This window comes from Salvia splendens, chromosome 12, assembly GCF_004379255.2.
Source record: "Salvia splendens isolate huo1 chromosome 12, SspV2, whole genome shotgun sequence".
NCBI lineage: Eukaryota > Viridiplantae > Streptophyta > Magnoliopsida > Lamiales > Lamiaceae > Salvia > Salvia splendens.
Window position 1 is genome coordinate 10,657,541 of NC_056043.1, and position 25,503 is coordinate 10,683,043.

At 40.3% G+C, this 25,503-nt stretch overlaps 2 protein-coding genes and 1 long non-coding RNA gene across 4 annotated transcripts; 2 read left to right on the plus strand and 1 right to left on the minus strand.

Annotated features, from left to right (window-relative positions):
• Positions 1-297: 297 nt before the first annotated feature.
• LOC121757526 (receptor-like protein 4) lies at positions 298-4,539 on the plus strand. Its single transcript, XM_042153054.1, has 4 exons — positions 298-403; positions 3,275-3,873; positions 4,087-4,336; positions 4,499-4,539. The coding sequence occupies exons 1-4, from the start codon at positions 298-300 to the stop codon at positions 4,537-4,539; spliced, it is 996 nt and encodes a 331-aa protein (XP_042008988.1).
• Positions 3,135-13,511, plus strand: LOC121759389 (receptor-like protein 4). Of its 2 annotated transcripts, XM_042154950.1 has the most exons (6): positions 3,135-4,336; positions 11,610-11,678; positions 12,255-12,401; positions 12,561-12,638; positions 12,783-12,991; positions 13,110-13,511. In XM_042154950.1, exons 3-6 carry the CDS (start codon positions 12,328-12,330, stop codon positions 13,211-13,213), a joined length of 465 nt encoding a protein of 154 aa, XP_042010884.1. In that variant the 5' UTR covers positions 3,135-4,336; positions 11,610-11,678; positions 12,255-12,327; the 3' UTR covers positions 13,214-13,511. The 2 variants fall into 2 exon arrangements, with proteins under 2 accessions (XP_042010884.1, XP_042010885.1); XM_042154951.1 differs by lacking the exons at positions 3,135-4,336; positions 12,255-12,401 and adding an exon at positions 11,354-11,502.
• Positions 13,512-18,012: 4,501 nt separating this feature from the next.
• On the minus strand, positions 18,013-19,103 carry LOC121758260. The gene is made up of 2 exons (XR_006041392.1): positions 18,466-19,103; positions 18,013-18,321 (listed from the first exon to the last, which is right to left on the minus strand). It is a non-coding gene; the product is annotated as an uncharacterized LOC121758260 (long non-coding RNA).
• Between the last annotated feature and the right edge of the window lie 6,400 nt (positions 19,104-25,503).

Sequence of the window (25,503 nt, forward strand, 5' to 3'; positions counted from 1 at the left end):
GTCACCGCTGTAACCGTGACGCTCCCAAGTAGACGTCTACGGTAGGGTCGGACGATGTGGGCCACGAGATGATGGGCTGACAAACCCTAATTCCAGTCGTCGCTGTTACCGTATATATAGAGTTTTTTATTTTTTAAATTAAAAATCGGGACGTCCGTCGTGGCACCGCAATGGCGGACGTCCCCGAAATGCCGCGGAACTCCAGTGTCCGCAATGCACGTCCGCGTCCGTCTCCCTGCTGCCTAATGGAGGACGTCCAGCGCGGATTTCCGGCACGCCGGCCGGACGTCCGCTGAGATGGCCGCCGTTGCGGATGCTCTAACAACGTATGCACACCACTGTGATTCAAACTTCAATATTGCTGAAATTAATGTGAATTCGCTAAATAGTGGAATTCTTGAATGTAACATAAATTTAATTTTTGCAATGTACCTAGGGCCAGCCAACTGCTACTATTAAACGCCTCAAACATTTAATTCACGGATTCCTTCTTCAATATAAGAGCATCCACAACCATGCTCTTGCCAGCGAGCACGGTTGTGGGCCCGACGCCACTATTCATGCCTGCTCTCTAGCAAGAGCACAACACCCACAGCTGTGCTCTTCCGCAAGGACGAGCACAATTCAATTTAAAATTCAATTAAACAAAAACATTTCCATAATATGAAAATTCATTAAAAAACCGAAATAGCATTACAAATTACAAATAAATTTAAAAAGACATAATTAAAATCCTAAAAATTAAAAATTACATAATTAAAATCCTAAAATTAAAAAAACCACTACTTGTTGCCGAATTTCGCCCACATGTGTTTGATTAGGTCTTCTTGTAGTTGAATGTGGGTTCGGGTATCGCACATTGTGTGCCTTGTCTCGATCCTCTGGCCAACTGTCGTATGCGCACCTCGGCGTGGGGGAGACCTCACGGTTGAGCCTTCGGCTTCATCCTCGTCGTAGAAGCTAGCCACCCTCGGTCCTTCGTCGGCTATAATCATGTTGTGTAAGATAATACACGTGAACATGATGTCGGCGATATTATTCACGTACCACAGCCGAGCCGGGGCCTTCACAATGTTGAATCGGGCTTGAAGGACCCCGAAGGCTCTTTCGATGTCTTTCCGCGCGGACTCTTGACGCTGCGCAAAAAGAACTCGTCTCGGGTCGTGCGGGTTGCTGAGCGTATTCACGAAAGTCGACCACCTTGGGTAGATACCATCGGCGAGATAGTAATCCATGTGGTATGTAGTTCCGTTGACGGTGAAGTCGATCGCCGGTGCTACACATTCATCACATCATTGAAGAGTGGTGAAGAATAGAGCACGTTCAAGTCGTTGTTGGATCTGGCAACGCCGAAATATGCATGTCAAATCCATAGGCGGTAGTCGGCGACCGCCTCAAGGATAAGTGTTGGGCCGCCGCCTTTGTGACCGCTTAAGTATTGCCCCCTCCAAGCAGTCGGGAAATTCTTTCACCTCCAATGCATGCAGTCAATGCTGCCAAGCATTCCAGGAAAGCCATGGACTGATTCGTGAAGACGAAGCAACCGTTGGCAATCATCGGTGGTGGGTACCCGAAGGAATTCATCACCGAAAGCTGAACGAACGCCCTCGCAAAAATTCTTTAGACAAAGGATTCCAGTGGACTCACTGACATGCAAATACTCGTCGAAGAGGTCTGCCGTTTGCCCAGTACCGAGTTGTCGGATGGCACACGTACACTTCTGCAACGGCGTGATACTTTGCCGGCCGGCTGCATCTGGACATGTTTGGAAGAATTCAACACGTGCGGACAATGTGTTGACAATTCGCATGAACAGGCGCTTTGATATGCGAAAACGGCGCCTGAAGTAATCTGTCGAAAACCGCGGCTGGTCGGCAAAATAGTCGGCAACGAGCCTTTCGTGAGCTCCCTCCCAGTCACGATGGATGTAGGGGCGAGTTGATCTAGTTTGTTGAGGAGGAGGAGCGGGGGTATTCGCCGCGATATATGCTTTGTAAGCTGCCCGATGTTGTTCGTAGTATTCTTGTTCTTCGCGCTCCGCTTCCGCCATAAGATGGGTGAAATCCATTTGAGGTTTTGAGTGAGGGATGAATGTGTTGATAGTTTGTATGAGAATTATGAATGAGAGATGATTTGAAATGATAAATGGATGATGAATGTGTGTATGTATAAATGATTTTGGGGGAAAAAATAATAAAAAAAATTCAGAAAAACGGGCAAAAAACGGCCATATTTTTGTGATTTGGAAAATATTTTTTTATATTTTTTATAATTTTTTAAAATTAAATAACGAATTTTAAATAAAAAAAATTCAAAGGCAACGGCTATGCCATTGCTCAATCGCGTGCCGCCACGTCACCTGCTCGCTGGCACGGCGCTGCTCGATGCATCGAGCAGCGCTGTGCCAGCGGCGGCGAGCCTCGTCCTTGCCAGCGGCGCTGACGGACCCGTGGCCGGCGTCCACCGTTGTGCATGCTGCATCGAGCAGCGCCGTGCCAGCGGCGCGAGCGCAGCGGCTGCGAGCCTCGTCCTTGCCAGCGGCGTGGACGGACGCGGGGCCGGCGTCCACCGTTGTGCATGCTCTGTTTAAAGAGTTTAGATTTGTGTATCTAATAAATTTATTACAGGCTGCAGCAATCTTACGGCACCTCGGCGCTCTAAAATTTCAGTACCAATTTTCAACTTTGGAGCCGTAGATACAACTCATGAAGTTGTTCGATTTGAAGGATTGTATCTCGAAATTAAATATATAGTGTATTTGATAAAATTGAATTTCACAACATAATAAGTTGAATAAATGTGATAATTACTCATAATCAACTCATCCAAATTAAATAATTTCAAACTTAATCCTATATTATACTGTATTTTAACACTATTTTATTTAGAAAATTCAACAACTACTCAAATGAATATTTTATATGACTGTATTTCACTTAAAAAATATTTACATCTATAATAGTAAAATATAGATGTGGACCGCAGCACAATATGACAATCAATATCATCACTTAAAGTAGTTTGCCTTTGTTAAATTTTTATTCCATATGATTCCCAAATTATTGAATATGAAGATTATTCTGTATATTTTCTGGTTTTTTTTATTATAGTGTGAAATAAATCCAGTGTAGTGTTAAAAGCAAGTGATGTCGTCGCATCGCATTAGCTTCATCCGGCGACTTACCATAGGCGCCACCCTACTTCTCCTCTTTCTCTCTCTCCTCCCCGTCTCCCTTTCTCTCTCCCCTTACTCCATCCACATCGACTGCGGCAGCCACGCCGACTCCACCGACGCCTTCCACACCCCCTGGCTCTCCGACCGCTTTCTACTCCGGCGGCACCACCTCCGTCGTCTCCGAGCCCCTCCACTTCCGCCACCTCCAGGAGAAGACTCTCCGCTTCTTCCCCCTCTCCTCCGGCAAGAAGAACTGCTACTCCATCCCCACCCCCTCCCCCGCCCGCTTCTACCTCCGCACCTTCACCGTCTACGACAACTTCGCCGGCTCCTCCCACTCTCCTTCCTTCGATGTTTCCGTCGAGGGCACTCTCGTCTTTTCCTTCCGCTCCCCCTGGCCCCTCTCCGTCTCCCGCTCCGGCGCCTACTCCGACCTCTTCTTCCACCACTCCGACTCCACCGCCGACCTCTGCTTCTGCAGCGTCGCCACCGATTCCCCCCTCGTTTCGTCAATTGAGCTCACGAGAATCGACGACAATGCCTATCCTTTCAATTACGACAGGAATTCGAGTAATTACATTCTGATTAACTACGACCGATTCTCCTCCGGCTCCGATCAATGGGGCCCCGGATTCACCAACGACAGCGACGTGTTTGGCCGCTCCTGGCTGTCGGAATCCGAATTCATGCTGAAATCGGTCTCCATCACGAACGGAGCGACGGTTAAAGCGATTTCCGCAATCAAGGATGTGGCTAGGGCGGAGACGGCCCCAATTACTTCCCCCGGAAGCTCTACGCTACGGCGATGACGGCGTTTGGAGTTGGGGGGGGGGGGGGGCGGCGGGGTGCTGGAGTACGAGCTGCCGGTGGATGCCAAGCTGGATTACTTGCTGTGGTTTCACTTCGTGGAGATTGACGTCAGCGTGACGAGGGCGGGGCAGAGGGTTTTCGATGTGTTGGTGAATGGGGAGACTGTGAAGAGGGTGGATGTTTACAAGGAGGTTGGGGGTTTCGCAGCTTACGATTTCAGCTTCGTAGTTAGGAATTTGAGTGCTACTGCGTTGACTGTGAGGCTTGAGCCCGTGGCCGGAGCTCCTGTCATTTGTGGTTTGGAGAATTATGCCATTGTGCCTGTTGATCTCCGGACTGCGCCTGATCAGGGTGCGTGTTACTGTTATGTATCTCTGTATTGTGAATTCATGATTGTGTTTGTTTCATTGTTGGATGGCCTTGTAGTTTGTCTTTTGGGTGGGTACGGTGTAGCTTAGTGAACTGCAATAATAGGATTGCTTAGTAGTTGAATAATTTTGGTGTGAATGTTAGGGAAGATTAAGATTATTGGTGGCAGTTTGAACAACAATTGATATAGCATTATGATATAGTTTGGAGTGAAACTTGTGCAGTTGTGGCTATGAGAGCGTTGATGATTTGTTACTCTTGAGGAAAAAAGTAGTACTACCATATTTGATGTCTTGAAAAAAGTAGGTACAGCAACACAGAAAGATGGAGTATCAAATATGTTTTTGTAGGGATCAGACTTATTCCGGATTCACTAATTATCGAGACCTCTTTGGTCTTGTACAAGATAGCTCAGTCAAACTATCAACCAACCACACGACTGATTTTTACACAAGAAATAGCTATTACAGTAGTTTACAACCAACTATCTCAGAAAAGTAATCTTGGACTGAAAGCTCCAAGATCTCGTTGAAAAACCTGCACACTTAGCACCCAAGTCAGAGACACAAGGAAAGATCCACATGGATCTAGTGCAGATACATCAATGAAATACAGAACAGAACTGGAAACATCAATAGATCACCAAGTATGGCTCAGACACCCGCTAATAGAGTAGATCTATTTAACCAGAACCTAGATCCAAGGGAGCACAGGAGGTATGGCTCAGACACCCGCTAATAGAGTAGATCTATTTAACCAGAACCTAGATCCAAGGGAGCACAGGAGGTTTCACCAGTGAATCACCTCACACACCAGAAACCAGCCTCAAACCTCTCCTCTACACCGGATCTACACTTCTCACCGAACAAACCTCACAAGAACACCCTGAAACAGAAACCCTAGTTTTCCAGAACTCAGGCAAACGAAGCAGTTGCCTTCTCCAACACTCACACAAGATCTAACACTCTAAAAACCATGAAAGATCACAGAGGAACACACTAGAAATCATCACAAAGATGAAGAACACTCAGGGAATCACAATCGACCGAGAGCAGAGAGAGAGTGAGAATGAGAGAATTGAATCGGCCGAAAGAGAGTTGAGGCTTTTATACCATCCAACAATTGGGCTAGGGCAAGTCACAAGCCCAATAGTCACCTGGGCCAAAATAATTCTCAGGCCCAAATGATGTCCACCAACTCACAGCCCAATATAACCAACATACTCCACCTTGGACATTATTCTAGGAAACCAATCTCACTATTGGTTAAGGTTTAAACTTATCACAGCCTACAAGGTAGTCCCCACAGCACCAAAGAACCAAGTTCACAAGCTTAGGGAAACCACCGGGTCTGCCTAATAGGCTCCAGAGGGGCTGACACCCATTAGCCTATAGAACTTATTGCCACCAGCCACTAGTCACCTCTTACCATAGTAGACATAGTGACTGAGGTCTTTTACCCCTGGGACATGCACTTATCCTAGGTCAAAATGTAAGTATTTGATGCAGAAAAGAAGTTTTTCAATAGGTAAGCATTTAGTACCCATGTCAGCTGGGTTCCTATCAGTGTGTACTTTTGAAAGATAAACTTCACATTTTTCTACAATGTCTCTAATGTAATGAAATCTTACATCAATGTGCTTAGTTCTATCATGGAAAACATGATTTTTGCATAACTGAATTGCAGACTGAGAATCAAAGAACACAACAAGAGGGGTATTCACAAATTTAAGTTCAGAAAGTACTCCCTTTAACCACACAGCTTCTTTCATAGCTCCAGTTATAACAATGTATTCTAACTTAGTAATGGAGAGAGCCACTATATGCTGCAATTGTGACTTCCAACTATTACATGACCTACATACAGTAAAAACATAGGAAGTTGTGGACTTCCTATTATCCTTATCATTAGAATAGTTAGAGTCAACATAACCAGCAAGTTTCACACCTTCTTCACATTTAGGATAGCACAAACCATACTTTGCAGTATGTTTAAGATATCTCAATAACCATTTCAATACTTCCCAATGCACAGGACCAGGATTAGACATATATCTACTCAAGCAGGATACAACATAGGCTATATCAGGCCTAGTGCTAACCATCAAGTACATCACAGATCCAATAGCATTTGCATAGGGAATTTTCTTCATAGCAAGGATATCATGTTCAGATTGAGGACATAGATTTTTACTCAACATAAAATGTGCAGCTAAGGGCACTGAAGCAGGCTTAGCATCATACATGTTAAACTTTTTCAGAATTTTGTACACATAGGGTTCTTGATGCAAAACAAGTACACACTCTTTCCTATTCCTGAAAATATTAATTCCCAATATTTTCTGAGCATCCCCTAAGTCTTTCATGTCAAAATTCTCACTCAAAGCAACTTGCACAGCACTTATGGTTTTCAAACAAGGACCCATAATCAGCATGTCATCAACATACAAGAGCAGGAATACAGAAACAAAACCAAGATTCTTCACATACAAGCATGCATTAAAAGTACTTCTAACAAAGCCCAGCTTGTACATACAATTATTAAATTTAATGTTCCACTGCCTAGGGGACTATTTTAGACCATATAAAGCTTTTTTCAATAAGCAAACATGATTAGGAAACTTAGGATCCACAAAATCTACTGGCTGTTTCATGTATATATAGGTTTATCCAGATCACCATGCAAGAAGACAATTTTAATATCCATTTGTTTTAATTCTCAATCAAAATGAGCACATAGAGAAAGCATTAGTCTCACAGTAGTAAATTTAACAACAGGAGTAAATATTTCAGTGTAATCTACCCTCTCTTGTTGAGTAAAACCCTTAGCCACTAATCTGGCCTTGTACCTCAAACCCTCCACCTCATTCTTAAGCTTGTATAACCATTTTCAATCAACCACAGAAGCACCTAGAGGCAGGGGTACAAGTATCCAAGTAAGGTTAATTTTAAGAGAATTCATTTCTTCCATCATGGCTTCATGCCACTCATTCCAGAATTTAGATTTAGTTGCCTGCTTAAAAGTTAGAGGCTCATCACCATCATATTCATGCACATTGAAAGTCAAATTTATCAAGGCACCTAGGCCTACATGGCCATCATATCTAGCAGGTTTCTTCACATTCAACCTTCTAGGTCTATCCCTAGATAGCACATAGTCATTCAAATTAGGAACATCAATAGCATTCTGAATTCCAGATGGACTATTTAACACATTCTGGGCAGGTAAGGGAACATTCACCCTCATAGGACTTGCATGCACATCATCAGCATTATTACTAGGTAAAGGCAGATTGTTCACATCATTATCTTGTAGGTTTCCCTCACAGGGTGGTGTGTCATTAGGAGTATATACTGGTGTAAAATTCCAGAATGGTTGCTCCACCTCACTTGAAGCATCCACAGGATGCTCCACAACAGTGGGTGTACCTGTGGACTCCACCTCACTTGGAGTATCATTGTCCACAATTTCTGAAGCAAGATTCTCAGCCAACCTCAGATAGGAGAATTCAGTCTCATTGAACACCACATCCCTGCTGATAATGACTTTAAAACCAGGCACATCTCTTAACCAAATCCTATATCCTTTGACACCCTCAGGATATCCCAAGAATACACCATTTCTAGACCTAGGTTCAAGTTTGTCAGTCTTAGTATGCACAAAAGCAGAACAGTCAAACACCCTTAGATGAGAAAGATTCAAGGATTTGCCAGAGAACACACATTCAGGGCTCTGCCCTTGCAAAGGAACAGAGGGAGACCTATTTACCAGATAAGTAGAAGTTAATAAAGCTTCACCCCAAAATTTCTTGGTCAAACCAGATTTTGAAAGCATGCATCTCACTTTATCAAGTAAAGTCATATTCATTCTTTCAGCTACTCCATTTTGTTTTGGAGTATATGGAACAATTTTATGCCTTTTTATTCCAAAATTAGCACACATGTCATCTAATTGCTTATTGCAAAATTCAAGACCTTTATCAGTTCTAATTTCCTTAATCTTCATGCTTGTTTGGGTTTCAATCAAGGTTTTCCATGTCTTAAATTTTTCAAAAACATCATTCTTATTTTTCATAAGAAAACACCAAACTTTCCTTGAAAAATCATCAATCACAGACAGGAAATACACAGAACCAGAGTGGGATGACACAAAAGCAGGTCCCCAAACATCCATATGCAAGTATTCCAAAATATTTTTACTAATATTTGCAGGCACAGGAGTAGGGAAGGTAACTCTATGTTGTTTACCCATCACACATGTGTCACAGAATGGTAATTCACCTTGAATATCAGAATCAGACAAGATGACATGTTTTTTCAGAATATTCAGCCCATTTTCACTCATGTGACCTAATCTATTATGCCACAAAAGTAAGGGGTACAACAGTACAGACATATAAACCACACTTTCTCTTAGCCTTAAATAAGCACATAGAACCCTTATAGATTTTCATGCAACCTTCCCCCCACTTTCCACCCATTCCAGAGGTTTCTAAAGCAGTACAAGACATCAAATTGTAGCACAAATCTGGAACATATCTCACATCCTTTAGGTTCAACACATAGCCATTATCAAACTTTAAATACACAGTGCCAATACCAAGAATTTCACACTTCTTGTCATCAGCCATTGACACATAAGTATTTGATACAGGCTTTATCTCAGTGAACACTTCTTTAAAAGGACTAACATGATAAGTGCAACCCAGAATCACACAGATCACACAGCCAGTCATTTGATGTAAAAGGACACATAGGGGAGCATTAATGTTCAACAAATCATGCACCATAAACACAGATTCATTGTCTACTTCATACTTAGCCACATTTGCAACATTTTCAATCTGAGAGGTACTATTATTATAGTTAGGAGGCTTACTGTTAGACCTGGGCCTAAATTTCTTCCTAGAGTTTGATCTTGAGTTGGAACCATCATTTGATTCAGAGCCCCCTCTTGAGGTAGATCTACCCCTAACATGTAACACCTTGTTAGCAGCAGTCTTATCAGCAGATCTTTCCCTTAATTCAAGTTCCTTAGACTTAAGAGAGCTAATAATCAAGTCAAGAGGAGCAGAGTCCCTGCCATATTTAATAGCAGCCTTCACATCACTATAGGAATCAGGTATAGCATTCATCAGGGCAATACTAGTGTATTCATCAATTGTTTTATCACCAGATCTTTTAATATCTTGCACTAGCTTCTGAAATCTATCCACATTATCATCCATATCCCTAGACAAATCAAGCTTAAATTTAAACAGCTTTTCCAACAAATACATTCTAGAGGACATAGAAGTTTCTGAACAGAGTATCAAGTAATTTCCACATTTTAGAAGCAGATTCAACATGATCAACCTTTCTAATCACAAAATCAGACAAATTGAGAATTATAGTAGCCCTAGCCAACTCATTCATTTCAACTTGTTTTTCTTGAGAAACATCATCAGACAAAGTGCCATCAACACATTTGGAAACTTTTTGCTGGATCAAAATACATTTTAATTTTTGTTTCCAAATCATAAAATCATTTTTTCCATTGAATGGAACCAGACCAATAGGTTGAGACATTTTGGATACAAATTCAGCAAGGACACAGTGAGCAAGGTAAGAACACACAACTTTGCACGCAGTCAAGTAAAGAGACATGCGCTCAAGGATAGAACACACACAACACAGATTTCTCACAGAAGTCACCAAGGAACACAGTGCACACACACAACACACAAGTCAGACCTCAAATCCCTGACTGTCTCGAGCAACACTGGTTAAGGCTATCCCAGTTTGCAATCACTCACTCTTGGAGGGCGCAGGGGGTCACTTAGGCAGTATAAAGTGCTTGGTGGTCAGGTGAGAAGAGATCAGAGATCAGAGAACACCAACAAACCACGGAAGCAAGCAAAACACAAAGAGAAAACACAGAGAAACCTTAAGCCTTGGCACTAGACAGAAAAACAAGAAACAGAGTCACAACAAATTTACCAGAGCAAACCCCCCACTCGAGGGAGGGTTCCACTTGCCCACCTCCTTTTAGCGACTCGGCGTGCCGGAATAGTCTCCCGTGGCTCTGATACCACTGTTGGGATCAGCCTTATTCCGGATTCACTAATTACCGAGACCTCTTTGGTCTTGTACAAGATAGCTCAGTCAAACTATCAACCACGCGACTGATTTTTACACAAGAAATAGCTATTACAGTAGTTTACAACTAACTATCTCAGAAAAGTAATCTTGGACTGAAAGCTCCAAGATCTCGTTGAAAAACCTGCACACTTAGCACCCAAGTCAGAGACACAAGGAAAGATCCACACGGATCTAGTGCAGATACATCAATGAAATACAGAATAGAACTGGAAACATCAATAGATCACTAAGTATGGCTCAGACACCCGCCAATAGAGTAGATCTATTCAACTAGAACCAAGATCCAAGGGAGCACATGAGGTTTCACCAGTGAATCACCTCACACACCAGAAACTAGCCTCAAACCTCTCCTCTACATCAGATCTACACTTCTCACCGAACAAACCTCACAAGAACACTCTCAAACAGAAACCCTAGTTTTCCAGAACTCAGGAAAACGAAGCAGTTGCCTTCTCCAACACTCACACAAGATCTAACACTCTAAAAACCATGAAAGATCACAGAGGAACACACTGGAAATCATCACAAAGATGAAGAACACTCAGGGAATCACAATCGACAAAGAGCAGAAAGAGAGAGTGAGAATGAGAGAATTGAATCGGCAGAGAGAGGGATGAGGCTTTTATACCATCCAGCAATTGGGCTGGGGCAAGTCACAAGTCCAATAGTCACCTAGGCCAAAATAATTCTCAGACCCAAATGATGTCCACCAAATAAGAGCCCAATATAACCAACAGTTTTCTAATGGGAATGATGATTGAAGTTCAACTAATATTTAATTTGTTATTGTCTTCTTCTGGCGAGTTTAGTGGTAAATAGTTGAACATAGTTTTCCTCTTTTTGGACGAACCTCGAAACTCAAAATAGAAATGTAGTGGTGGTGCTAGAGGAGTTGTGAACGCCACTGATTTGTTGAAATTGGTTATGCTCTGTGATTTTCTGGTTTCACCATTATTTCTTCAACAAACTCATGAGTACTGAAGTTAGATGCCATATGTGATACCTAATGTTTGCTTCCCTGAACGTTTTCTTTCCTAATTACTTGAATATTTGACAACTAGTCCATGATTTTCGAATTTGTTTCTGCCAGAATCTTGATATAATCGTATATGCAGGAACTTGAGTTCTAATTCATTGGGAGGCAATTTACCCTCAGGATTGGGTCAACGGTCGCTGGTGAAACTGTAAGGCAACTTAATCTTGCAATATTTTTCTACTAAATCCTTTAAATTTTGTTTGGTCATTCTAGTTGCATATATTACAAATGTTTACATGTTTTGCATGGTTTTTGTGTTAAGTTACAGGTTTTTCATTTAATTTTACATGGGATTTTATAACTACATGTAAGAAATAAAGATGCAAACTTAAAGAAAGAAACAGAATTTGTATATGAATGAGGTTTCTCTATGTGCTAATACATTGCTGATGCTTTATTACCCTCCCCCCCCCTTTCCCGCTATAGGAGTCCTATTTGGTTAAGGTACGGGTTTTAAGAAATGTAAAAAAAAGTGGGTTTAATAAGTTGGTGGAATATGAGTCTCACTTAATTATACTATTAGTTTTATAATAAAATGTGAGTGACATAAGTTGGTGGAATGTGAGACCTACTTACCATTTATGGTACAGTGAAATAGGACTCGTATTATGGGACGGACCGAAATAGAAAAATATGACTCTTATTGTGGGACGGAGGGAGTAATATTTTGTTTTATTTCATCAGCCCTTTATATCTCCATGACTGTTCCGTTCTGTCGATGCAGGGACCCGTCGGCCAACAAGTTTGTAGGTCCTATACCAGATAGCCTAACTTCGTCTAGTTTGCAGCTTGCGTAAATGTTTTTATACTTTTATGAGAAATTTGCAGTGTGTAAGAAAGCCTTTGAATTCATTCCTTCAATGCTAAAACGGTAATTGCACTGCGTCAGTATTACCAACATGTCATATGTAAAGGCTTTGAATTCCCAACTTATCATGAAAATTTTTCTAGTTAAGCTTTTCAACAAATGCACAATTAACGATATTGATACATCAGCTCTTTTGTTGAATCGTGTTCTGTTTCTTCTCAGATTGTTGAATGATAACTTACTGGAAGGAGAAGTTCCGGAGCAACTGTATTCGGTTGGAGTCCATGGTGGAGCCATTGAGTAAATCAGTCCCTCAAATCTATTATGTCATTTCATATATATGTTACTGTCTAGTTCGATAGATCATAATATTTCCACTAGAAATCGAACAAGGTTAGAACAATGTCATAATTTGCATTTTCTAATAGGCGTATCGTTTTACAGCCTCTCTAGTAATAAAGGGCTATGCGGCGTACCTTCTCTTCCGAAATGTCCGCCCTTTTGGGGGAAAAGTGGCTTATCGACTGGTGGCAAGATCGCGATAGGTCTGTCTTGTCTGCTCATCGTTTCTTTGATTGTTCTTGGATCATACTATTTCTGCATCTGTAGGCGGCGCAGCCACTACGACCTTGGTCTGCCCCACGAATTAGCATGTAAGTTTTCCACAAAGCTCTTGTTTGCCTAAATGCGTACAAAAAAGGACACTACGATAATTTTATGGATATACGTTTATACTCCATATCTAGGCTGATGATCTGCTCATGTTTGCAGCACTCTCTGCAAAAAGAAACAGATATCAAAGGCAGAAATCGTTGATTACTCTCGAAATGGAAAGCCAACATGCCAAGGGATTCCTTCCAACGTACGGTCCGTAGTCATGATATCATTTCTTCTTGTACAAGAGGACAACCAGATTTTGGTAGGTAAATCAGCTCGATACGATATACAATACGATGCGATAATGTCGCTGAAGATGGAGGTCGAAATGCACGAGGCAAGCTCGCAATTGTGTATACTTTATTGGTTCTGGCCATTTAGTCGACAAGCTTAAATTTTTTGTTTTTTTTTGAATAAATCAAGTCACCATCCATTTGTTTGGTCTCTTTATTCCTGAAATGGTATTGTGTTCTTCAACATTCTTTAATTTATTTAACGAATGACATTGCAAATGAAGCAGGAATGGCAATATAAGCATTGATTAGAATTAAAGGAGAAATTTTGTAAACCCTTGTGACCCTTTAGTTGACATGCATGAACTTCATACATCTAATGAAATGTCAAATGAGGAGAGGGTGCTGCATTTGAAATGGTCAGGATAGCTCACTCAACGTTGAGCAGAGGATTGAAAATTCTCGTGTCACTAGTTTGTATCTAGTTCTGTGACATATGGTTTCATTTCTTTAATCTTTCTTTTATAAATGTAAATTAATTGATATTGATCTTTCATTGCAAAGTTAATTGTTAGTTTATAAATCAGGACTGCACCACAAATTCAGAGAAATCCATTCTGCATGCCATGGATATTTATTGTTCTCATTCATATATTCCCCAATCTTTCCAATGGGATGTGTGTGTGATAAGAGTGTAACAGATGACATTTGATTTGTTTTAGAAATTCAACATAAATATATCAAGGGCATTGTCGGACTGCATGGAGGATGATGCAATCTCCAGCACCCCGCATTGCGGATCTAGGATACGGAAAGGAGTACTATACTAGCTTGATTTGAAGCGGATGGTGAATGGAGATTATGCGTGATCAAGTTATATGGAAAAATAACCGACCGAGTGGATCAGTTAGCAAATGTCATTGCGACTTGATCAAGGCGCTTCTCTCTCTCACAAAAATATTTATAACTCCCTAACATGCATCCTACTTTAAACAGCAAGCAGCAAGTACGGGGTCGATCCCATAGAGAAACTGGTGCGTTGAGTGTGTGTTTAGTGAACAGGGTTCGGCTGCTGCCACGCTTTAAGTTGGGAGTTTTAGACTACTGGATTAAACTAGGTGGAATGTAAGCTAACTACTGGATCAAGTGACTCATCATGCTGGAGAATAGCGAACCGATCAATAAGCGACAAACTGGAATAAAAGATTTAACTACCTAAACATGCTACGAATCTATGAAACACTCTGCCATTCAACATAATGAAAGTTCTACTCTGGATCTGTGTTTTTTTTTAAAGATAAAGATTAAACTAGAACAGTAGACGAAAATTCCGAAAACAAATAACTTTGATTTTTAACTCAAAACAGAAATGTGAAGATGCGGAATACAAAACAAGAAACGATTCTTTAACTACGCAACAAACACGAAATCAAACTAGTCAACTAGATCTAGAGTGTAAGAAAGAAAATAAAGCCGAGAGATCCTCGGTTGGAAACTTGAGACGACGCCGAACAGATCTGGGTTTCTCAGTCGCGCTCCCTTCGGTCGCTCTCCTTCTAGCTAACCATTATTACTTTCTAATCTAAGCTATTTTGGAACTGGGAGAAAAAAAAAACTCGGAACCAGAAACAGGCGGAAAAGGAACTCCAGGAAGAAGAAGATCCCTACTATGGCGTTGCGTCCTCTATTTATATGCTCTTCACAACAACCTCCAGCTATGATAACAACTTTGGCAGCGAATATTAGTCCTTGCTGGGATTGCGCGCCTCATCCGTTGATACGTGTCCTCCTTCTAGAATGTAGTGGTCCTTTGATAATCGAGTGAGGATTCACCTTCGTCCTTGCGCGCCTTATCCATCGATACATGTCCCCTTTTTCTGTTTCACAGCTGTAGTCCTTGATAACTGATTGAGGATCGCCTTCCAGCGCATCGGCCATACGTGTCCTCCTTCTGGAATGTAGTGGTCCCCCGCCTAACTGCTTGATCACCACCTTGATCAACCCACACGGTTTTGGCCTTTTTCGCCTTTTGCTCCAGCTTGATCAGTTTGGCCTTGCTGCCCTTGGTCAAGCGGCATTCCTGCCCAATTAACACTCGCCTTCCGCTTGAAACTGATCAAGTAGCACACTTTTTACCCTTTAAACCGATGCATGAAATAGGCCTTATCAGCGGATATGACTATTTTTTCAGTCTTCGGGGTGAGGTCGGAGGCAAACAAAGGGGGCGGACTTGGTAATTTACGTCTGGATAAGGGGAAATTAGTCTTATAGTCCGCCACTGTGGAGAGGGAGAGAGGTGGGGCACCGATGAAACTAAGGATTCGACTCGTAGACGGTATGTTGCGGTACTCCAGGCCGGATCAAAAGGTATTAATTTGTTTTCTAATTTTTAAAACTTTTAAATTCAAAACTAGTACTCCATATTATACTAAAATATTTTTTTAATAAAATAAATTTAGAAAAACAAATTATGTGAAATGTTATCTGTAATTTTCAAACTTTATCAGTACCAATACATTTCAGGAATAATTTTATTATTTATAGTTTTGTCAAGTTGATGATTGAAAATGAAAATAAATTTTTAAAAAAAAATAAATTAAAATTAAAATTGTTGAAGAAAAGGTATAACGAGAGCCGAGAGGTATCAGCTGATTATAAAAGTTGTGGTATTATGCATAAATGAAAGGAAATTATGATGTGAAAGAACAAAAATATAAGTTGTGCCATAATTGTGATTTGTGAATGCTCTAAGTTAATAATATTGAACATACTGAACTAGGATGATTTCAAGATCTATCAGATATATATTATAAATAAATAATTTAATATATCTAAACAAATGTATAATGTTGACATCTTATATGGAGCGTCTCTAACACATTATATTTAATTTTTATGCATTTTCGCTATTATCACTCGCTGTAAAGTTCAATATATTGACATTGATCTTAATCATTTTGATAAATAACACAATTACATGTACAAAATAAGCGTATATATGCATAAAATTAGCTAAGTTCAATATATAGACATTGATCTTATTCATTTTGATAAATAACACAATTACATGTACAAAATAAGCGTATATATGCATAAAATTAGCTAGGTTGTGAACTTGTGATTATGAGGAAACACTATTGGGAAGATCTCATGGTTCCTATGTGATGGAAATGATTGTTGAATTTGAGTATACGGAGATACAAATTTACCGGGCGAAAATTACACAGAAAAAATAAGGAGAAAAAAATACACAGAAACAACTGAAAATTACATGGAAAAACTTGTGGAAAACGGTAAGCCGAGTCGAGGGGTCCTCTTTTCGCAAGACGAGATACGTCCCGGTAGTGCTCTCGGTTTGGCGTGTCGTCCCCAAAGATAAAACGGCTTCGTCTCTGAAGTAGCAGCACCGCTAGCAGCAGAGCTCTGAAGAACGGGAGTAAGGCGAGGGCAGAGCTTCGACGGGAAGATTATGCAGAGAGGGAGAGAGCATGTATGCAAGTGTAACGACCCGCTAAGCCGATATTATTATAAACTATATTATTGGCTTGATTACCTATATAAGTGACTTTTATGCAATCAAATCCGAGCTACGATAGATTGTCGTCGTTATTTGTTTTGACGATAGACAAGTTAATAAAACACGCAAATATATAATACACCTATACGAATATAATAAAGTCTCATAATCAAAATTTCAATGTCCGATACATCCAACAAAAGTCCAACAAAATTTAATTTTATGCATTGTATGTTTTAAGAAAGCGGGTACTTCAACGCGGATGGCCACGAACTTGAACAAATTATACCTATATTAAATTAAATGATAAAGTAAGCAAATACTCAAATAATTAAGTGCTAAAAAAAGAAATTAATATATATATATATATATATATATATATATATATATTTATGAGCATATCCGAGAATTGTCGGAACAATTGTCATTGCAGCATTTAATGCTACATTAATGAATCTTAGCAAGAAAGAATGATGCATTAATGATTTGTGGAAAGAAATCCTCCTCATCCGTCGTCCTCTGACCCATGTTGAGATCATCCTCTAACAGAATATTTGCAAGATACGCCACTTGCCATTTTTTTATGCATATGTACACCCACGTCACCATCACACGCCTCTTTCAATATATCTCACCACCCTAATCTCCTCTTTCTCTACCGCCACTCCTCCATATTAGTTCATTCACAATCAAGTTCCACACCCACAAGTTGCTCCACTAAAATCAGCAAGAAGTTTCAAGAACAAGGCTGATATTCTTCTTATCTCAATCGAAACAAATTCAAGAAATCGAGAGCTCAATCAATTGAATTACAGAAACTGAATCTGCAAAATCCAGTGGGCTACTCCTTTCGGTTCAACAATTTCACAACCAATATCGAGTTATCGAGGTAAAATCCCTTCCCAAGCAATTAACACAATTTCATAACTCAAGCAATTAACACAATTGAACACTCCCACAGTTAAATCGAAATGCGAAAAGAGCATAACTTTGAATAAGGAGAACTTATCATTCGTGGGGTCGGAGTCTTTCGAGGCTGAACGGGTTAGTTCCGGGACGTTTCGGGGTAAATCGGGGTAAAATCGGAGTTAATCTGTGACGCCCTAGATTTTATTCCTTTTAATTGGATTGAGTCCGATTTACTAGCTTGAGAAATTCTCGTTTAGAAAGCGTGTGAATGTAGGATTTTCTGTTGTAATTCCAAACGTTGGAATAAAGTGTATCGATTTTGAAGGAAACGAAATACAAGGAGAATTTATGCAAAGAGTAAAAGTGGAGGTTATACTTCGATTTAATAAGCAAGTTGAAGAGTACAAGATATACAAGAATGATGGAATTACAAGTAGTATATGAGTACATTGGGAAAAGGACTATACATATAAGAATTTCACCATGAGGCATAACAATTTTGGAATGCAATATCTTCACTTTGAAGATTCCATCACTACACTCTAGCAATTATACTATTTTGGCAAAGGGACAAGTAGTATACTAGTCAACTCCTACTTCCATCTTCTCCTCTTCCTCCCCTCGATTTTGGCACCCACAAGAGTCCAAACATGGGTAGCCATGGTACCTACAAATTATCACCAAAGAAGGTATCAAATTTTTGGTACATAAAATAAAAGAGAAAGGAGAGGCAAGCTCGATTGGGAATGGAGAAGGAGCCAGCCGAATGGTACAGCCAAGAGGCTGCCACAATAGACTGTAAAACAGCCACCTTATCACTTTTCCACCTTACACCAAAGTGCAAGTTAGAACAAATGAGCATGGTAAATGGAGCCAATGTTTATGCTCAAAATAAGCTGATCTAGAACCCTCATTTCCCACCATCCGAGGCTGAGGTAGCAGCCCTGAGGAAGCAACCAAAACAATCACCAAAATAGCATAAAGATCATAATCATCCACCTTAAAAGGGGGCTGAGCTTGATACCGAAAATAGGAGCTCAATGCCCCATAAGCTGCCACAAGAAGCCAAAGGAATGGCTTATAAATACCGCCCTCCCCTCCCCACTCCACACACATATTCTGCAAATTTCTCGCAAGGCAAGGGAGTGCAGCGGAGTGAGGAGCGGCGGCGCGGAGCAGCGGCAATACGAAGGAACAGCCGCACAAACCGAGGATTCACAAAGTGAGGTAATCCACACAACACCACACCATCGCATCATATAGACCAAGTAGATAGCCAAGAACATAGAAGCTCATTAGGATCCCCACAATAATGGCCCAAGTAAGTAGCACATAGGATGAGTATCAACATCGGCGGTAACAATCAACCAAGTATAACCTCATCATAATTTGCAAAATACCAAAGTTATTGCTCAATCCAGTGAGCTATGCATACTAAGACTTCATCGTGGAAACTCAAAACATAGCTACTGCCAAGATGAGAAGATCAACACTAATAACCAAGGAAAAGTGAGAAATGCTAACTCCAGTAAAGAACACTAAGTAAAGTGGGTAGGGGGGAAGGACTTAGCTTTAGGTAGGCAGGGCTGTCCGGCGGCGGAAGAGCAGCGACGAGCTCCGAGGGATCCGGCTAGGACGGAGGCGCTGCCGGAGCAGTAGCGCGATGGAGCATCCAGTGTCGACACCGTCGAAGGGAGGTCGAGAGCGAGTGATTTGGGAGTGATAATGTCGCAGAGGGAAGAAGAAGAGAGGAGCCGCCGTTTCTCCTCAATTTTTCTTTTAGGGATTTGATTTGGGAAAGTGATTTGGGAAGAGGGATGATGTCGATGGAGAAGGGAGTATATTTTTGGGCTTCCATATTTCTTTTGTTTGGGCCTCTTGAATAATTTGATAGTTGGGCCATTAACTTGAGGGCTTCGATTAATTGTCTTGGGAAGAGATTTAGATATTGTTAGAGTGGAATTAATTTAAAGTTTGAGCTTGGAGCTTAATTAAATTAATTTCCGAATAAATTGAGTTTTGAGGAAAGAAAGTATTAATGTGGGAGACTCGGAAGTTGAGGATTTAATTTCCGGATAATTTATTCCGAGGAAGGGAGATATTAAAATATGGGAAGCGAGGGCCGACCGGCGTCGCCCCGCGACGCCATGGGCGGCCTTAAGAGGTCTTAAGAAGCCTTAAGAAAAATCCAAAGAAAAAGGAGTTTAAGGAGGGATTTTAAGAATCCATATTATTTGAGAAAATAGAATTTCTCCAAAAGAAGTAAAAGAGAATGATTAAGTGCTGCAGAGCAGTAAAGCCGAGTTAGGATTTAAGGAAAAATCCTATAAGCCGAGACTAAAAGATAAATGCTATCCTGTAGGATGCATGCATTCTTTTTCAGAAAAACAGTTCAAGTACTAATTAGCGTGTTACGCTATTTTCAAGGGAGAAAACAGTCAAGGGCAAGAGAGGCCTAACGAGGAATTTAAGTGAAGATAAGCACAAGAGGTGGGCTTTCTTTTAATATCAAGGACTATAGTGTGGATATAAAGCAAATGTTTTGAAGTATGAAATATCTTTTTTGAAAAATGAGAATGTGATCATCTTTTTAAAGTTGTTGTCATGCCAGAAAATATTTGTTTTTGAGACCTGTTTGATATGGCTATATGCCGAGACTTTTGGCGATGCCAAAAGGTTAGTAACGAATTCGGTTCCCAATAGGACCGCAAATCCTATTCGGAATTAAGTGCACAAGAGCTGTGAGCCATCCTAGAGAGAGGTTAGCCGGTGAGGGTGTTCGTTGAAGGTGGCCACCTTCACGATACACTAGTTTCTCAGACATGGCAGAATACAAGAGAACTTAGACTGCAGTCGGACTTTTAAGATCACAAAAGAATTTAGTATGCTCGGGCCTTTTAAGAAAAACCCCCGGGTGATACTGTGGATGGATGACAACTTATATTGTATGTTTTGTTTTCGGCACGTGTTCACTGAGTACTCCTGTACTCAGCCCTGCATGTATTTATAAACGTGCAGGTTGAACGTCAGGATGGAGTAAAGATTGATCGGAGTCGATGCTATTAAATAAGCCTGTGGATATCTTGACGATTCGTGTCTTCATACACGAAGTCGTTCAGTTGGGACCTATTCCGTTGTGTTTTGTTGAAAGAGAATAGTATTGTCTCATCATTGAACTCTGATTCAGTTGACATATCAAACATCCTATTTTGAGATTTTACCAAATACTCGACTGTTATTTTGGTAATATCACATTCGGCCTTCGACAAGTTCTTCAGATTTTACCCCTTTTCTATCCCCGCTTCTTTAATCCCCTATTAGTCGCGAATCACCCATTCTTGTTATCCTTAATGAGAATTGGGTCGTGACATAATCGGGCCTGACCCGGCGGCGACAGCAGCGGCCTGACCGGCGTTGGGTTCAGCGGCGCGACGGCGGGTACGCGCCCCAGCAGTAGCAGCTCTTCCGGTGAATCAGCGGCTGCACCGACAGCGTCGTGACAGCAGCGGCGATGTCGAGCGACGTCAGCGGCGAACAGCAGTCAACGCGACGGCGCGGGCGGCGATCGGGCTTGATTCACCGCCGTAGGTGACGGTGATTGGGTTATCGGTGGTGTTGAGAGCTTCTTCGATTCTGACGGGAGATAGAAGAGAGGAATAGGGAGAGAGAAAGAGAGAGGCGTGTAGATGGAGAGAGTATAGTTGGGCCTCCCTCTTTAATTTTGGAGTTGGGCCCTAAATTAATTTGGAGAAAATAAAGATTGGGCCTCTCTTGGAGTTATAGTAGTTGGGCTTCTTAATTTAATTGGAGGAATAAGTTGGTCTAAGTAAATAATTAATTTGATTCTTGGGCTGATAAATTAATCGTGGGGAATTATTTAATTAGCTCCCGAATAATTTGAAGTACGAATAATTTCATCTTAAGAACGAAATAAATATATTTTTTCTAGAGGAAATGAAGGTGAGAATTTAATTATACGCTTAAATAATTTTAGGATTTTAATTCGACATCGTGGTTGAAAATACGAGGAGCCAACGGAGAAATTTTGGGCATAAGCGACCGACCGGCGTCTCAATCGACTCCACGGGCGGCCGCTAAGGAAATGGAAAGAAAGAGGGAGACGACGTTCTCAAGTCACAGAAATAATTAAGTTTAATAAAGAAGTGCTATTAATTAAATTTCCCAATTTAATTAATATGCAAGTTTCTAATATTTTCTAACGGTGACCAAATGATAAAAGAAATCAAGTAGGGGCATGCATTCCTATAAGTATGTGAATTTCTCGAGTCTTATTAGTACGTTGTTTGTTTTCAAAAGGCTATCTCCGTGAGTTAAGGGTGGAGTTAGGAAAATTCAAGTTAAAGAAACTAAACGATCAAGGTGAGCTTTCTTATACTAAAAATACAAATCGTATTATATGAAAACACGAACACATGTTCGTGATTTTTAAAGATGTTGTCTTGCCATAAATGTTTTGTGTATGATGCCTATCTGTTTGGCTAAGGCCAAAGGTATTATGAATGATGATATAAGTCCAATTCGGGTCCTAGTTAGGGTGGTGTCCCCGCTCGGACTAGTGTACACAAGCTACCTCTGACATGTTGGGCAGAGCAGGTGACCGAGGAAGGTGGCCACCTTCCCAGCACAAGGATACCTCTGACATGATGAGCGGAGAAGTTGACCGTGCGAGAACACCATCTCGACGGCACAATGTGATCAGATATGGTTAAGTACAGGAAAAAGGGACTGCAGTCCAATGTGAATATTTTTAGTAAGCTCGGGTCATTTTCAATAAACCCCCGAGTGTTACTGTGATAATGGCTTGACAATATTTTCAAATGTATATGTGTAATTTTCGGCAATGTGTTCACTGGGTACTTTTTGTACTCAGCCCTGCATATATTTCTAAATGTGCAGATTAAGCAGCGAAGTGGTGGAGGAAGTGCTATTGAGACAAGACATTTAATTCAGTCAGATCTTGACTCTCGGAGGTTCATGTCTTCATACATGGAACCGCGTTCATTTGCTTCCGTTGTGCATCTTAAAAGACTCAGGTCTATTTTGTTCAAACGTCTGATATTTTGAAATTTTTTACAAATAATTACTTGAGTCTTCATGATCGAGTATCTTTCTTCTATGTAGCAGCACTTAATTAGTCATGTCTCACAACCAATGTTTGATTTTATTTTCCCTTATTTCTTTCCCGCTTCTCATACCCCTGCCCCTAGTCGCGATCAACCGTGTTTTCTATCATTAGAAAATGCGGTCGTGGCAGAGTGGTATCAGAGCATTCTTTCTCGCTATGAACCCGAGAGTCTTCTTCGAAAATCTTTGGTCTAGGCTTGTTCTAGTAGACGGTCTAATCGATGAAAATGCTCTTAGCACTTCCATCCCATCGCGCTCAACGAGGAAAAAGGTAACTTGTTCTTTTTTCAAAAGAAAGTCAAGATATTTAAAAGTGTGAAATGGAGAAATAGCTCATGCAGTTAATTTGAGTGAACAGATGAAAATATTGAGTTTAAAGAAAGAGTTGATGTTTCTTGATTGGGTAACGTGCTTAAAGAAAGAGTTAATATGTATTTTCTTGGCTAAAGACTGTGAATGTATGAATAAAAGGAGCAACTCTCCTAAAAAAAAGGTAATGGAATATGAAAGTATAAAGTATATGAGTCTGGTACCAATTGTTGAAATGATGTCTTTTTTTTGAGTTTGTGAAATGATAACTCTTTTTGAGTTAGTCATTGAATCATGTTGCTAGTATGGGGAAATCGAAATTTCCAAGAACTTAGAATACTTAGTTATGCGTTCCTTCAAGAACACAATATGAGCTCGAACTTAGAAGTACAATATGAACATTTCTCGCTTTCCTGAGCGACGAAAAGAAAAGGGCGCGATAAGAAAGAAACTTCGATAAAAGCAATCTAACATAGAACAAAACAATGTTTCTGGAAAGATGATAGAAGTTGGATGCCATTTTCTACGTCCCAATGACATGAATAATCTGGGTTAGTCATTGTCTTTATTGACAATCCAATCACTCCAAAGGTTCGTACCTTCGATCCAACTAATTGATATATACATATTTAGCAAGAGAATTGACTGCAACGTGACAAAGAATCCAGTCTTGCAAATAATAAGTAAGCAGAAACGACGTGTTACGAGGATGAGCGTTATGATGAATAGAGAGTACCAAAGAGTCGTAATCCCCACATATGGTCATCTGACATGATCGTAAAGTGAAAGTAGCTTGTGACCAAAGTTTCTCATAACTCATTTACCATCCTCTATAAAGAATTAAACAAGGGAGTATCACCATTGTAGTTAACCAAGAAGATTCATCAGCAATGCTTACTTGGATTCCCATGAATTCCATTTTTTTTCTCGCACCCCTCTTGATCAAAATACCTTTTGTTGAATTAAGAACTTAAATGACTCCTTTTACAAGGTAATGTGCCATTACTTTCCCTCTTCTATGTCAAGGTTGTGAATCACTTTCAGTTTTGAGCTTACTCCCTCATGTTTTCTGATAACCTCTAGTCACTACGGCCCTTCTTTACTTATTCTGTATAAAAGCAATACTTTGACTCTTTGAATTCTTGCCAACAAACTCTTATACTCGGAGCTGCTTTATTTATAGCCTTCAGAATGAACATGTTTCCCTCAACAATTGTCTTTTCAATGATATATTCCTCAAAGATCATTAGTGGACCTTTTTGTTTTCAAAAGTGCTTCTTGACAAGCTCTTTATTTTATATGAGTAATTCTCTCTTATTAATTCCACTACAATTATTCCATCATTCTTTGAGCTCTTCAGCAACTCCAAGTCTAAAGCAATTTGCTCTCTCCCTGAACTAGTTTGCTCTGATTGTCTTCTCTACTAGTTAATTTCCTTGAATTGATTATAAACTTTGTGAATTCGTTAACGTGATATAGTATCACGATATTGTTGACCCAAAAGGGTAGTTGCTTGTTATTCTTCTTCTCAAATCCACTTGAGACCAATCATTTTCAGTCTCATATATTTGAGCAGTCATCTGGTGAGACCTTAAACCTTTTAAATTGACCCTTTGTGTTTCAGACATACTTATCGACAAGCTCTTTGTTTTACATGAGTGCTCTCATCTTCTAAATTCAAATATGACTATTGGCTCTTGATTTGAGCTTTTCTGCAACTTCATATTTAAAGTTGGCATACTGCCTCTCCCTTGGCTAGTTTCCTCTTGTTGCCCTCTTTATTAGTTAGTTTCCTTGGACTGCTTATAAACTCTAAAACTTTCGTTGATATGATCTTCTATCACAGTGTTGAGCAAATTGCAATTGTTTGTTTTACCTATTCTTTTCAAATCCATTTGTAACCAACCATCTCAGGTCTTACTGTTATCATTTGGATACTCGAAACCTTCTCTTTATTTGACTGTTCATTTTGATTATATTATTGGCAACCTATTGTTGACATCTACATTCTCTTCAACATACCCTCACTTTCGCAATTTATTCCATCTGACAAGCTCTTCCCACAATGAAATTCTCAAGTTCTATGGGTATAGCTCAAGCCTTTTGAAGTTGTATCTTTTCTTTTCTGGGAGTGAGCATAATGAGCCCAACTGAGCCTAGTCTTTGTACTTCATGAAACCTTTGTTGCAAGCTACTGGTGAGAGTTTGTGGTGAACCAAACACCACAATTGTCATTGCAGCATTTAATGCTACATTAATGAATCTTAGCAAGAAAGAATGATGCATTAATGATTTGTGGAAAGAAATCCTCCTCATCCGTCATCCTCTAACCCATGTTGAGATCATCCTCTAACAGAATATTTGCAAGATACGCCACTTGCCATTTTTTATGCAT

Excerpts from the sequence above, each read along its gene's own strand:
- LOC121757526 (XM_042153054.1), top strand. The coding sequence starts at position 298 with ATGGCCGCCGTTGCGGATGCTCTAACAACGTATGCACACCACTGTGAT. Across the intron at positions 404-3,274 it reads AAATAGTGGAATTCTTGAAT|CCACGCCGACTCCACCGACG; the intron begins GTAACATAAATT and ends CGACTGCGGCAG. Across the intron at positions 4,337-4,498 it reads CCGGACTGCGCCTGATCAGG|GGAAGATTAAGATTATTGGT; the intron begins GTGCGTGTTACT and ends TGTGAATGTTAG.
- LOC121759389 (XM_042154950.1), top strand. The coding sequence starts at position 12,328 with ATGTTTTTATACTTTTATGAGAAATTTGCAGTGTGTAAGAAAGCCTTT. Across the intron at positions 12,639-12,782 it reads GTCCATGGTGGAGCCATTGA|CCTCTCTAGTAATAAAGGGC; the intron begins GTAAATCAGTCC and ends ATCGTTTTACAG. Across the intron at positions 12,992-13,109 it reads TCTGCCCCACGAATTAGCAT|CACTCTCTGCAAAAAGAAAC; the intron begins GTAAGTTTTCCA and ends TCATGTTTGCAG.